The sequence below is a fragment of the Papaver somniferum genome, unplaced genomic scaffold, assembly GCF_003573695.1.
Source record: "Papaver somniferum cultivar HN1 unplaced genomic scaffold, ASM357369v1 unplaced-scaffold_19, whole genome shotgun sequence".
NCBI lineage: Eukaryota > Viridiplantae > Streptophyta > Magnoliopsida > Ranunculales > Papaveraceae > Papaver > Papaver somniferum.
The window spans coordinates 783,222-797,032 of NW_020628818.1; the positions used below are offsets into that span (position 1 = coordinate 783,222).

At 34.8% G+C, this 13,811-nt stretch overlaps 1 protein-coding gene across 1 annotated transcript; it reads left to right on the top strand.

The window, feature by feature from the left end:
• Positions 1 to 8,952: 8,952 nt before the first annotated feature.
• On the top strand, positions 8,953 to 13,523 carry LOC113339070 (malonyl CoA-acyl carrier protein transacylase-like). Its single transcript, XM_026584473.1, has 10 exons — positions 8,953 to 9,337; positions 10,928 to 11,013; positions 11,203 to 11,269; positions 11,455 to 11,597; positions 11,847 to 11,895; positions 11,993 to 12,130; positions 12,249 to 12,329; positions 12,485 to 12,661; positions 12,759 to 12,845; positions 13,063 to 13,523. Exons 1-10 carry the CDS (start codon positions 9,011 to 9,013, stop codon positions 13,123 to 13,125), a joined length of 1,218 nt encoding a protein of 405 aa, XP_026440258.1. The 5' UTR covers positions 8,953 to 9,010; the 3' UTR covers positions 13,126 to 13,523.
• The last annotated feature ends 288 nt before the right edge of the window (positions 13,524 to 13,811 follow it).

Here is a 13,811-nt window from a genome sequence, read left to right on the forward strand (position 1 = left end):
ATCACAACAGTTCTTAGTCTCAGACTCTTATGATTCCGCAATAACTTCTTCTGTTAATCAGTTAGGTTATTGTGAGGTGATTGATATTTCTAGGCTGCTCTTCGGGAGTATAAGACCGGATTATTAGTTGAGTTTCTTGTTCACCTTGATTTATCTAAAGACAGAAACAAAACCAGAATAGACATATATGTGGGAGATCGATTTGTTTATAAGTCTTCGACTTTGGGTCGTAGTAACTCTTAGTTGTGGGTGACATCAACTAAGGGAATCACGTGCGCAGAGTCCTGTTGGGATTCAAGAGGCGTAAAGAACGCGACTGTACCTTAATCGGTGTGAGACTTGGTTAGGGCTCAACTACATTCCAGTCCAAAGTTAACTTGCAGTAGGCTAGAGTATGTAGCGTCTTAATACAGTATGGTGTTCAAATCTGGACTAGGTCCCTAGGTTTTTCTGCATTTGCGGTTTCCTCGTTAACAAAATTTCTATTTTTTGTGTTATTTATTTTTCGTATTATATTTATTTATATAATTAAAATATCACAGGTTGTGCGCAGTTCAATCACATTTGATAAATCCGACCTTGTTTGTTGGATAAAACTTGATTGACACTGGGACATTGGTCTTTGGTACCATCCGAGTTATTCTTGAAAAGACGAGGGTACCCAAATATACCTCAATCTAAAACTTTTCCACCTATAATTCCTTTCTCCGAAAATGATTGTCTATGGACTGAGTCAAGACAATACAACTAATAGGTTCGCAATTCGTGTGATTGTCTATCGATACGAGATTGATACAATACAACAACAAGATAACTTGTGTGTTTGACTATGGATATAAGATCGAGACAATACAACAACGAAGTATGTTTACTTGATAATAGGTTCGGACTTAACCAAACACAATAGGATTGCTATCAAGTAAATAGGAATTAACGGTTGTATATTTTACTTCTAATTATAATAAAAACAATTATAATTGCGGAAATAGAAAAGTAAAAGACATAACAAGATTTTGTTAACGAGGAAACCGCAATTGCAGAAAAACCAAGAATTGAATACTCTCAGGATTAATCCGCTATACAAAATCTAAACCAACTTCTTATAGTTGAGATCAAGCAACTAAACATATAGTTCACCTAGTTCCGTCTGTATCCCTGCGCCTCCAACTTGCAATAAGTCACACACATAGAACAATTCCTTTGGTTCGTATTCCAAACAGTAAAGGAACAACAAATTTGTTCGGTAACAACTCTTTTCAAACAACGTGATATGAGTTTGACAAAAGGCTCTTCCGTTTATCCCAATAAACTCCTTTGTTAGGTTCTTATATCAATTACTAAAGTAATTGTTTAGACTATGCAATCAGTACTTCGAATCACAAATACACGTATTGATGCCGATCTACTCAACTAATCAATCAAGATTATCACAAAGATAAACCGATTATAGTTGGATCCCCAGCCGATCAAGTTTTGTGCACACCAAAGATTATGAACCAAAATCAGAAGTCTTCTTCATCTTCAAATCTTCTCAGATATTCAATAAACACCTGCACACAATCAACTTGAATCTCTTGTGATCAATCACACACAAAACGGAGTCTGTTAACAATGGATTATCACAAGACGTCTTTAGATCTACAAACAGTCTAAAGATCCTTGTCGATACTTCGATCTAGTTTGAGTGAATCTTATATTAGAAGAGAAGATTCTTAAGCATAAAAAAACTAGGTGCAATCAAAGTTCAACAACCATTAGTCAATCAAATAAATCTAAAACTAATAATAAACTGCAATTATCTAGTTTCCCATCAACGGTAATCGTAGATCTTCCCAATCCCAAAGAAGTCTTTAAAATGAGCGGTCGTAAGAGATTTCGCCTAATTAGGGTACTTTCCTCTCCGGATAGACGGTTCCACCAGTAACAACACAACTAGGTAGTTTTGCTGGCTCTAAGGATTAGTGTGCTCGAAATGCAAACTTTAATATTTATAGACCAAGGAAGTTTTTGGACACCAAGGAATTTCCAAAACCGAAAATATTCTCAAGATCTGCAATATATTTCCAAATTCGGTTTTCATAATTCCTGGAAACGCTCTGTCCAAATATTGACCGAAATCTCAGTAGAAAATCTCAAATTAGTAAATGCACATTACCAATTTTTATTTTCTAAAGATTCTCAATTTATTTCGATAGGGGATTCTCCTTTAGCTATTAAGGAATATCTTTGAACAATAAAAGATAAGAGTTACTACACATGTTCAAAGTATGTCGACATCTTTACTTTGTAAATCTTTTTTCATATTTACAATCTTGGAACCGATTTTCCACACTTCCAAACAAGTTTAGAATTGGTTCATCTAACTTCCAAGAACTATGTGATTGATATCCTATCAAATAACCATTAATGGGTTTCACGGTTCTACCAAAACAAGTTTCGGTTCTACCTCCATGTGAGTACTAGGATCAGTCACACTAGCTTTCCAAAAATTGGTTGACTAGGTACTAGGATCGGTTACCACATATTTATGGTATTTAACTTGTATTCAGTTGTACAAGTCATATGATCGGTTACCAATTACTAAGACTTGTTGTACCTCTTACAAGGATCGATTCCCCATGCTTGTGATTGGTTGCACCTCTTACTAGGATCGGTTCCCTAATGTCTAGAGTTGGTCATACCAATTACAACATATCGATCATACCATCTCAGGTGATTATTTAAGATCGGTTTCACTAATAAAACTTATACCAATACAAAAGTCAGGCCTTGTGAATAGTTTTACCAAGATACGTAAAAAAGTTATGAGAGGTTATACTAAACACACATATTGGTAATCCAAAGATTTGCAATGAATAATAATACCAATAAGCCTAGCGATTTCCCTTTCGATTCATAAAACAAGTTTATGAATTGTAGTTCCTTTAAACGAATGTTAAACATTGTTTCCCAGGACGAAATATTCACCCATACCCATACATAATCATAATAGCATTCATATAATTATGCCGATGTCTTATATACGAAGTTCAAAAGATAGACGTTATACTTCGTATTGTAATTCCTTAATATTATGTCTAACTAGAGTATAATCATTCACAGCTTCGCAGTTATATTTTCAATATGCACGACTTGAAATATACGTTAGGAACGAAACAGTTCAAGTCAAATATTAATAACCACAAGAGGAAGGATGATGTCTTCGATGTAGCTCTTTACTTCTTCACATTCTTCAAGTCTTCACATAATACTTGTCAGTTTCATATCCTAGTAACTTTCTAGCTAACCTATACGAAGTTGACTCTAGTAAATAATCAAGCGACTCTTAAAATGAGTTTTTATTAACTAAAATATGACAACCAAACTTGACATACCAACGCTTGGTGGGTTCAACCGAGCTATGCTCTAACAATTCTCATCAGTCTCACAAATTTTTATCTAGTTGATTCACTGATTGTATTGAGAAAGAGATAAAGCTTTTTGATATCTTTCTTGATTGAGTCTCACTTTTAAAGTGGTGCTCTCAGAATTATATTGGAGTTTAGTCCATACAGATTTCCGAACGAAATATTGGGTGTGGTTGTTTTACCCCCGCGTTTTCACTAAGCATCATCAGAATCTCATATTGTGTGTTCTTGGTTTGGTCAAGGTGTACAACTCTTGAATCCAGCAATGTTGTTAGGGAATTCATCATATCCTCAAAGCATTATTTTATTGACCAATTGTACTCGCCAATTATTTGGAAAGGGTCGAAATATTTGCTGAAAAGAATCGCAAGGCTTTGAAGTTCAGTATTACAACATTATTTTCTGTTCTTTTTTTCCATCCTCTGGTACCATATCTCCAACAGTTTTTAGAAAATAGTTCTTCAATAATAATGGGGGGGGGGGGGGGGGGGGGGAAGGGGGGTTAACTTCAAACACAATTGCTCAATCCTTGTAATTCATAAACCAGACTTTGAATCACTTGGAATGTTTTGATAGTGAGAATTTTACTCGTTGACAAGAGACCGTGAAGTTCTGGTACATTCTCGAAGATGGATTGGAGGAAATTCCTGCCCCAAAAGTCAATGACGCTGATGATTTGAAGGCCAGACGTAAAAGCTCCAGGAAGATGATTTCATGTGTCATGGTCGTATTTTGAATGCTTTGTAGACTAGTGTTTACAATTCCCATCAAAGTATTTCATCTGTAAAGGAATTATGGACTATGCTTGACAACAATACAATAATTAGGAAGCAAGCAACAAGAAATTCCTGATTTACAACTTCATGGACTTTAAAATGGTTGACAGTAAGTAAATTATTGCCCAGGTCAGTGAAATTGTACTCATCGTTAATCATTTTAAGGATGCTGGAGTTGAACTTGCTCTTGCCTTTGTTGTTTGCGTTATTATTTATCGTCTTCCCCTTTATTGGAATGGTTACAAAAAGAAACTTAAGCATAATGAGACTGAATATGACTTAGAAGGTTTATAGCGACATCTTTGTATAGAAGAGGACTCTCGTAAACGAGAAATTAAGGATAGTCAACAAACTGCAAACCATTGTAAAGTTAATACTGTAGAAGAATCTAAGACATAGAATTCTTTGAAACCTAAGAATGATACTCAGTTTAAGAAGTAACATCCCAAGAAGAAGAAGAAGAAGCAGGCGACTGCTACTTCTGTAAGAACCCCGACCATTATGCTCATGACTGTCTTCAATGAAAGAAAAGAAAAAAAAAAAAAGGAGAATGTGGTCGAAGACAAACTTGTAATTGTAGTGCAAGCCAATGTTCTTGCTGATAATAGTAGTAGATGGTGGTATGATAGTGGCTTACTTATTCATATATGTAAGGATAGAAACCTTTACAAGACATACGAACCGGTTATTGGAGAAGGAGACGAAGTTACTTCAACGAATAACCTCAATAAAAAAGTAATGTTTTGCATGTCCCTGACATTGTTAAGAACCTTGTTTCTAGATACCTTGTTATGGAGGCCGGATTCAAGACGACCTATGAGTCTAGTAAGTTTGTATTTTCCAAAAATGGTATGTTTGTTGGACAAGGATATGCTTGTAATGGGATGATTAATCTTAATTTAATAAATAATGGTTCTGCTTATACTGTTGACTCTATTGATATATGGTATATTATAACATGTAAATTATGGTTCCCTTAGAAACATGAAAAGATTAGGATTAATTTCTGAAAGAAACTTTAACAATGTTTCTAAATGTGAAATCTGTGTGCAAGAAAAAATAAATAGAATATCCTTTAAATATGTAATAAGAAGTTCTACCTTGCTTGAATTAGTACACAGTGATAGTGATGTTGGTGATCTTAAAAATCACATGACTCATGGTGGAAACAAATACTATGTCATTTTTATTGATGATTGTATGGGGTATGCTTATACTTACTTGATGAAAGTAGAAGTAAAGACACAATTATGACATAAAATTAAAATTTTACGTTCTGATCGTGGTGGTGAGTAATTTCTTAAAAGAATTGAATTCTTTTTTCAAGAGCATGGTTTAATTCATCAATTTACTGCACCTCACACACCTCAACAAAATGTTATTGTTAAAAAGAAAAATATAACTTTGGTTGAGATGGTTAATGCTATGCTTAATAGTTCTCATTTGCCTAATTTTTTGTGGGGTGAAGCTATGTTATATACATGTTATATTTTGAATAGAGTTCCTTTGAAAAATAAGAATGTTTCTCGTTATGGATTGTGGTTTAACAGAAAACCAAATTTGAGAAGACTTAAAGTATGGGTTGTTTCGGATATGTAAGAAAAAAGGGATTATAAATGTGCTTTTTGTAGGTTATTCTCTTAATAGTATCACCTTTGAGATTATAGAATCTGTAGATGTAGAATTTTTTGAGAACTTAAATAAGAATAGTTTCCAAATACAACCCATAATTACCCATTGTTACCTAGTCTAGATATGTTGAGACTAATGACAATGACGAACATTCTTCTCTTACTCGAGACATGGTAGATATTTCAGAACCTATTGAAGACATCGAACCTAGAAGGAGTAAGAGAGCAAGAACATAGAGAAGCTTTGGTTCATATTTTATAACATATCTTGTATTAAGAATAAAATTATTAGTGTTTCTAAGTATGTTATACATGTTGAAAATGATCACAAAACTTACGTTGAGGCTATGAATTCCAGATATGCTATTTTCTGGAAATAGTCTATCAATGATGAAAAAATTCACTTTTGTCTAACAGTACTTGGATATATTGTGATTTACCTTCAGGTGTAAAGCCCATTGGATGTAAATGGATATTCAATAGAAAGTTGAATGTCAATGGTTCCGTTGATAAGTTCAAAGTCAGATTAGTTGCTAAGGGTTATAAGAAAAAACATTAAATTGATTACTTTGATACATATGCTCATGTTGCTCGTATCTCATGTATTCGTTGTTTAATTGTACTTGCATCTGTTCACAAGTTCATTATTCATCAAATGGATGTCAAAACTACTTTTCCAAAGGGTGATTTAGAAGAAGAGATATATACGGAAAACCCTGAAGGTTTCATATTACCAGGCCAAGAAAAGTAGGTTTGCAAGTTGGTAAAATCTCTCTATGGCTTGAAGCAATCTACCGTGCAATGGCATGAGAAGTTTGACAAAGTAGATTTGTCATATGGTTTTGTTGTGATGTAGATAATTGTATCTATAGTAAGGATGATAGTTCTGGATGTGTAATTCTCAATATGACATATCTCGTGTAGAAGAAACAAATAAGTTTCTTAGTTCTAACTTTTATACGAAAGATTTAGGAGAGGATGATGTGACTTAGGAATTAAAATACTAAGAAAGGGAGATGAATTGGATTTAACCCAATCTCATTACATTTAGAAATTTCTCAAAAAATATGGTCATTTTGATGACATCCCAACCATCACTCTTTTGGACCCTGATGTAAAGTTAATGAAGAATATTGGTCACGCTCACAATACCGGACATATCCCAAATCGTGGGAGTGTTATGTCGTTTCTCAAGTAATCCAGGAGTTGAACACTGGAGAGCAGTTTCAAGAGTGTTGGCTTACTTGAGGGAACCATTGATTACCAAAGCTATCCCGTTGTATTAGAAGATACAGTGATGCTAACTGGAATAGTGTAGAATCCAAATCCAAGTCGACTAGTGGATGGATATTTACATTAGGAGTTGTTGTTGTAACTTGAAGTTCAAAGAAGCAAACTTGTATTTCTAATTCAACAATTTTTTCAGAGTTGATAGCACTTACAGATGCATGTAAGGATGCAAAATGGCTTAGAAACTTACTTGATGAGATCCTTTGGAAGAAGTCAACTCCAGCAGTCTTGATTAATTGTGATAATCAGGCTACGATTTTTAATGTCACTAACAAGACTTATAATGGGAAGCCAAGACATACAGGTCTTAGACATCAAATTGTGAGATAATTACTCAATAGAGGAATAGTTACGATTAACTTTATTGAATCAAAGAAGAACTTGGCAGACTCGTTCACAAAGAGTCTACTAAAAGCAGTGCTTTCAACAAAATATGGGGAAATGGTACCAACAAGTTATGGATGTGGTTATGGTGCACCAATTACAAACTTCCCATTTCAAATTAGTGTAGTGGTTTTGCAAGAAATATGATGGATGTAAATTCTTAATGAGTCTATAGTTGTTCAAAGTTGTATCGCAGAAGCACCTCCTTAGAGACTTACCTATATGAGTATGGAAATCAGGTCGTTTTCTAAGATAAAAATATTGTTCTCATAGAAGACTCATGAATCCAGGATAAGCACATGGTCATTAATGTGCCGGGCTACAGAACACAGAATCTTTGAAATCAGTATGTGTTGAAATGTCAGTTTTATCGCATGGGGTACTTGGTTCAAGAATGGTTTCATCACTGAACCCCGATAAGGATTTGAATTACTTACACTAACTGAAGGTTCAAATCCAAAAGATAACTATCATTTATGTATTAATTTCTACGATGATGTTTATTTCTCAACCGAGTATGAACTACATTAGCTTGATCCCACTCGGGTAAGTAGGAAGTCATGTTAGTGATGCAGCCACTCCGTTTTAAAAGTTTTTACTTTGTTTTTGTGTTTTTTTTCTTAAGTACTATCAATAAGTTACCCAGGCGTTTGTTTTGTAAAATGGTCGGACCTTCTTACCCGATAGTTTCCGTTATAAAATGGTCGGAACTTCTTACCCGGCGGTTTCTTTTATAAAACGGCTAGACTTGATTTGAATTCAGAAAAGTTTGAATTCTAACATATGCGTTCTTACCCAAAGGCCACCATTGATACTGATTGGAGGTATCCTTTGGTGATGAACATGCATCTTGAAAAGATGCAAATACTCTATAAATAATGGCGATTGTTTTCCTTTGAAATGGTCAAAAAACAACATCAAAATCTCCCTATTGTTTTCTCACTAAGCATGAGCAGAATCTCATACTGTGTGTTCTTGGTTGGGTCAAGGGTCTTGAATCCAATAACGTTGTTAGGGATTCATCCTATCTTAAAAGCATTATTTCATTAACAATTGTACTCGCCAATTTATTTGGGAAGGGTTGAAATATTTGCTAAAAAGAATCGGAAAGCTTTGAAGTTCTTTTCTGTTATTTGTTCTCATCCTCTGGTACCCTATTTTCCAACAAAACCTTGGTGCACCAATTAACCCCGTATTTTTACTAGGGCTCCTCAGCTCAAATGTGTCCCGCGACTACTTTGTGCAGAGCGAGTGCCAATGGAGACTGCCGGACGGCCCGGACTGGACTGGTCGACTCAAGTTTAACGGGCTTGACCTCTACATGAGTACATGACAAGGTCCAAAAGTTATATGGGCTTATTTTTCCAAAAAATTAAAATTGAACACAAGATAGTAAAGAAACATCGAACAGTACAGAATCATTCTGGTGATTATTATTCCCAGCGATCTTCATCCGCATTTCTTTGTAAACTCCGTTCTCTTCTGTAAACACAACAAACAAACAGTCTCTTTATAAATTCAAATGCGAGTACTATTTCCTCGCTATTACACTCTTAAAACAAATCCAATTTCATCATCTTCTCCATTAATCTCTTTACAATCCTACTCTTCAAACATGTCTTCTTCAGTCATAATTCCATCTATTTCTCTTCCAAAGATCTCTTATTCTGATTCTTTGAAGAGTTGTTCGAGTTTTTCTGGGTCCAGAAATGGAGTTAGATTGTTTAATTCGAAGAATGTTGATAAATCTAGGGTTTCAATGAGTGTTTCTGTTGGATCCAAGACTACTGTTGATGATGCTTTGTTTTCTGATTATAAAGCTACTACTGCTTTTCTATTTCCTGGTCAGGTTAGTAATTGGCAACATGGAAACTATTAAATTTTGAGCGATGCTTTCATTATTTCTTTTGATGAAATTGTTTGCAATTTGATATTGTTAGACTGGTATTTTGGAAATGTATGTAACTTAGTTTAGTCATATTCGTTAGGTTGTAGCATTAAGAAATAATGTTAAAACTGTGGTATGTTTTGTTTTTATGTCGTCGTATAAAATTTCAATTTGGAAAGATCTATTGGAAGTTTGTTCATTCGGTTGCGTGTCTTTCTTTGAGAACTTAGATTTTGGAAATTGTAAATGCAATATGAATTATGAAATGCTGTAATGTAAGCTTGTATTCCAAATGAAAAACTAGTTCTTAGTAGATAACGGAGAATAGAAAACAACAACTGAAGATATAGAAAGAAATTGTTGAACCCTGGATGTTGGAATTTCACAATGCATCCTGTTTTAAATATCTATATTTTATGGAACGGTGTATCTGGATCAGATATCATAAAAATTGGCTTGTCTACCATAATATCATATCTCATTTATAGAAGTATTTAATTTTTATCTGTTATTTGTTATTTGTGGCAAGTACCTATCTCTTGTAGTCTGATCTACAAGATAATATGCAATAGTTTGTACGGGTAAGACACCCTTAGCTTGTTGTTCCACTTCTCTTAATAAATTTTATGATGTTCGACACGCTTTATATCACTCTCTGTTTCAGTTATTTCAATGTAGGTAATCCCTTTTACTTTTCTTAGTGATATCATTGGGACTTTTCATTCTATTTAAGTAGACAGATTTACTATCTGTCATTGGTGTTAGTTACATGTTATCTTTCTTTTCTTTGCATAGTTGCAATAATAGGGAAATATAGCACTCGACTATCTGCAGTTGATGTGTTGAGCTTCATCTATGAAATATAGAAGCTTTCCTCTTGAACGGTATCCTTTTGGCTTAAAGTTTCGGTATTCATCTAGTGTGGTTAGTTCTTACAGATGCTCATTATTGTGAAGTGTTGCAGAAGAAAGAGAAGAAATGTGACTGGCACGTGGATGCAGTTTTGAGTCTGTATTCATTATTCAGAAGTCTATAACTTGTTCTGAACAGATTGTTTGGAAACCGACATAAAAACCTTAGATTTCTCAGAACCAACCACAGACAACTCACTTGCAGTTCTTCATTTAATACTGTTGGTGAACCTCATAGGCTTCAGATTTTTTATTTTACGTGTTAACAATCTTAAGTAGTAGGAATTCACCGTAGAGCTGGTTTTCTTCCTGATGAAATCATTTGTTTAAGGGAAAGTAAATTTATTGTAAACTATCCTTTATTTCCTCTTACCAAGGCTAGTTAAGTGCACTTTTATGAATGATTTGTATTCTCTGTTTTCTTTTGATGCACGATGAAATATTTTTCTGTTTCTTCAGTTGTTATTTTGTTCTGTGTGAACTCATGAATGTGATTCTTAGTAGCCCTGGACACTTGGAGGCTAATCATATGGAATCGATCAAGATTCTGTTAGTTGTTTGTTAATAAGAATTGCGATTATCACCCTGAATTGTTGGTTATACTTCTGCCACATTCAGTAATCTTGTTATTATGTCTCAGGGTGCACAAGCCGTGGGAATGGGTAAGGAGGCTCAGAATGTGCCTGCTGCTGCTAACTTATATAATAAGGCAAATGACATACTCGGGTAAGGTGAATAGATATCAAGAATATTAAATGACACTCGATTTCCATTTCCCATGTATATCTAGTATACGACCTTAGTTTCTTATATGATACAAAACTAGTAGTCTATTTGTGAAATTACATTAAGTAACTTACATGAGTAATTATAACATTTGTTGGACGTATACTTGTGACATGTTTGTGAATGCAGTTTTGATCTTCTTGACGTTTGCACCAATGGACCTAAAGATAAACTGGATTCAACAGTTATAAGTCAGGTACCTGCTGATAACCTTTTTCTTTTTAAAAATCTCACTAATGGAGGTCATAAATCAGGCTTATAGCGCTTTTTATACTTTGCTTCATAAACGTTATGTGTTTATGTTTTGATTATTGTTATTATTGTTCAGTCCTACATATTTTTCCATGAACAACTGTAGCATTCGGTTCTGTATCGTTGCAGCCTGCTATCTATGTCACAAGCCTTGCTGCAGTTGAGGTATTGCGTGCTAGGGATGGAGGTCAGCAGATAATCGATTCAGTGGATGTCACTTGTGGTCTAAGTCTGGGAGAATACACCGCCCTTGCATTTGCAGGAGCTTTTAGGTATATCACTAAAATTGCTTAGTAGAAGTTTTTAGTGCTCCCATAGTTGGTACACCACCCTTGCATTTGATTACTTTTCTCTTAACTTTTTATAAATCAGTTAGTTAGCTACAAACTGCAGTTTTAAAGTGTGCTCTTGAAGAATATTGATACTTAAGTAATAAGATCTTATCATATCATGTCTACCGATATGATTTTTAGCATGTGTTTGGATATATCTACCTGACCTAGTTAGTTGCTGTTTCCTAGTTTTGAGGATGGACTCAAGCTGGTCAAACTGAGAGGAGAAGCCATGCAGGTAATTTTGAAGTTGGATGTAATGTTGACAACATTCTTCTCTCTTGAATTGAAGGGTATTTAGATATTAATGGCTATTATGTATTTACTTCTGCCAGGATGCAGCGGATGCAGCTAAAAGTGCCATGGTCAGTGTCATTGGACTCGATTCAGAAAAAGTCCAACTGTTATGTGATGCTGCTAACGAAGAAGTAGATGCGAAAGACAAAGTTCAGATTGCAAATTTTCTTTGTCCTGTAAGACCTATTGTTAATTTATTTTGTTTTATTTTTAAATTGTGCTTTGCTAATTTAAAGTAAAATAAAAGAACACCTAACATGACTTTTTATCTTAATTTGTATTTTGTTATGGTAGGGAAATTATGCTGTTTCTGGAGGCGTGAAGGGAGTGGAAGCATTAGAAGCTAAGGCCAAGTCATTCAAGGCTCGAATGACGGTAAATCCTAACCATCATCTTTTAGGTTATGCTATTTTCTCAGTCCTACTTCAGTACCATTTGTAAGAAATTGTCTTGATACAATATAATTTTCCAACCAAGTTTAGTTACCATTTTAAGTTAGATGTTGTACCTTTCTTTCTCTCTCCCCTCAGGTACGTCTTGCTGTTGCTGGTGCTTTCCACACTAGCTTCATGAACCCAGCTGTTTCAAGATTGGAAGCTGCTCTAGCGGCAACAGACCTTAGAACCCCTAGAATACCAGTCATATCCAATGTCGATGCACAACCACATGCAGATCCCGCAACAATTAAGAACATATTAGCGCGCCAGGTGAGGCATATATATTTATATATATATAAAATATATATGAGGTATGAGGTGTGAGTCATTGTCTTGGTTGCTGATTATCATTAACTTGAAAATGCAGGTAACTTCTCCTGTTCAGTGGGAAATGACAGTGAAAACCCTTCTAGACAAAGAGGTCCAGAAGAGCTATGAACTGGGTCCTGGAAAGGTAAAGTATTACTGTTGCAAAACTAACATTTGGCTCCATTCAAGCTCATTTCTTAATTTGCTGGACTACAACAAAAATAAGATAAAAGTTAAAAGTAAGCAATGAACAGAAGCAGAATGAGTAACATCTTGTGTTATTTGGATTCCATAGCCGTGTTGTCTTTGATGTTATGTTATGTTACTTAGATTGTTTGCATCCCATCCTGTTTCTGTTTCAGGTGATAGCTGGAATTGTGAAACGATTCTCCAAAACTGCTGTTGTTGAGAACATTGGAGCCTAAAGAAATTTAATAATTTCAAGGAGGTTATATTTTGTGCCTTTTGTATTTAACCCGGATAGGATATCTTAGAAAGAATATCTGCTTCACAGGCTAGGTTATGGTTACTATGTTAGCTACTTAGCTAGGGGAATGAAGACTTGGATGATACTTTGCTTGCACCTGTGGGGAATGTACGAGTTTGGCGCGAAATTTTGCAGGTTGCTCAAAATGATCCACCGTGTTAGGAACAGTATTTCAAGTATTTACGATTTTAATTGTAGTTTATTTTATCAATTAATTTATTTATGGTGCATTATGTGATTTTAGTTAACGTATCCACTTCAGTGAGGTGTATGCTTTAATCTTAGAACACTCGAAAAGTTTATTTTATATGAAGTACCAGCATGTTGTTCTAGTCAGCCTTTTCTGTTGATAATTGAAAGTTTAGCGGAACCACAATTGTTGATAAAACTAGTGTAAACTAAGTTTTTGATATTAGAATGGAAAAGATAGAAAAGCAATTACAGGACTAGACACATTACAAAGCACGGAAAGAAAATGATCTACACTAACAGGTAAATAAAAATAGTGACCTGCTAGTGTCACTCCTAAGGGTGCACACGGTACGGTTCGGCTCGGTTCTTGCCGAGGCCGAGTACCTGTACCTCCTTAGCCTCGGTTCCAAAATTTTGGACCGGTACCTGTAC

What these genes read in the sequence shown, in the direction of transcription:
- LOC113339070 (XM_026584473.1), top strand. Translation starts at nt 9,011, where the DNA reads ATGCGAGTACTATTTCCTCGCTATTACACTCTTAAAACAAATCCAATT. An exon ending in AAGGCAAATGACATACTCGG is followed by an intron (nt 11,014 to 11,202) that starts GTAAGGTGAATA and finishes TTGTGAATGCAG; the next exon opens with TTTTGATCTTCTTGACGTTT. An exon ending in AGAACATATTAGCGCGCCAG is followed by an intron (nt 12,662 to 12,758) that starts GTGAGGCATATA and finishes TTGAAAATGCAG; the next exon opens with GTAACTTCTCCTGTTCAGTG.